The 1089-nt window shown below is 31.4% G+C and overlaps 1 protein-coding gene across 1 annotated transcript in view; it reads right to left on the bottom strand.

The window, feature by feature from the left end:
- Window positions 1-1089, bottom strand: part of ABCC9 (ATP-binding cassette, sub-family C (CFTR/MRP), member 9) — a 167663-nt gene that overhangs the window by 93187 nt on the left and 73387 nt on the right. Inside the window, exon 15 of the mRNA XM_012640978.1 lies at window positions 727-730. Coding sequence (XP_012496432.1) covers window positions 727-730 — 4 coding nt within the window. The remainder of the gene's footprint in view (window positions 1-726; window positions 731-1089) is intronic.

The following is a 1089-nucleotide window of genomic DNA, read 5'->3' as shown; positions in this document are numbered from 1 at the left end:
CATATATTAATTCTTACGCTTTTATTTTGTGAAACCTTAAACCCAGTTTACTAAGGACAATTTGAGTTTCAGCCAAAATTGAGACACACGTGACTCACTGAGAGGAAAACAGTTGACATAATGAGCCATTTTATTTGGAAAGTTAATTCTTTTCGCAGCCTGCAAAGGTTGCGAACCACTGCTATTGGAAATACACTAGCACATTTGGGTAAATAACTGTACATCATCAGAATGAATGAAATAACCAGGAGTAAGAGATAAAGTAAAGTCTGAAGAAGGAAGTTATTCTTATTAAACTCAGGTTAAAATAGAAATAATACCTTCTGGTTGCTTCAAAAGAAGGCTCAGATTCATTTACACTGCAAGTATGGCAAACAATGTTCATTAATTATGAAGTATAAATATAGAATGAATGTGCATACATATCAGGTAAGAGAGAAAATAAACATTGGACATATTAAAGAGTTAAATTTTCCAAATGGTTTTTAACGTTAATTTCAAAGACAAATTAGATTGATAATATTCTTCTTTTATGTCTTCATCAGCTAGGAAATATTACTTAGTAAGATTCCAAAAGATAGCATTGTTATCTTTCATATACAGTTTTGGTTTCCACAGTGACCTGGGTTCTAGTCTCAACTCTGTTCTAATTAGCTGTAATCTTGGGTAATCTCTTTAGAATATAGTTCCCTAGCCTCATAAGGATTTTATATTTCCAAATCTTACCCACCTTTAAAATTTGAATTTAATCTATTTAAATTTTTAATTAGCTACCCTAAAGCATGAGCAGAAGAAACACTTTTTGGGCTTTAAACATGAAAGGTGCACAAAACACAGCTGACCCTTCAGGAGCTTTTAAAAGATACATGTGCCCAAGAAGTCAAGCTATGACATCTGAGTATAATTAATTACTGATTGATATGATTTATATAAAAAGTGGGATTTAATCACATTTAGTTATTCCTATTTTATAGGGAAAAACACTGGAAGACCCATTTGTTTTATTGTTCTAATTTTTAATAATTTAGGGTCAGTTCAATCCCATCATTCTGAAAGACCTGATTTCAATAACTACAGGCATAATCAAAG

This window comes from Propithecus coquereli, unplaced genomic scaffold (assembly GCF_000956105.1).
Source record: "Propithecus coquereli isolate 6110/MARCELLA unplaced genomic scaffold, Pcoq_1.0 Scaffold16, whole genome shotgun sequence".
Lineage (NCBI taxonomy): Eukaryota > Metazoa > Chordata > Mammalia > Primates > Indriidae > Propithecus > Propithecus coquereli.
The sequence above is the reverse complement of the archived record's forward strand: the minus strand, read 5'-3'. Positions and strand labels throughout refer to the sequence as shown.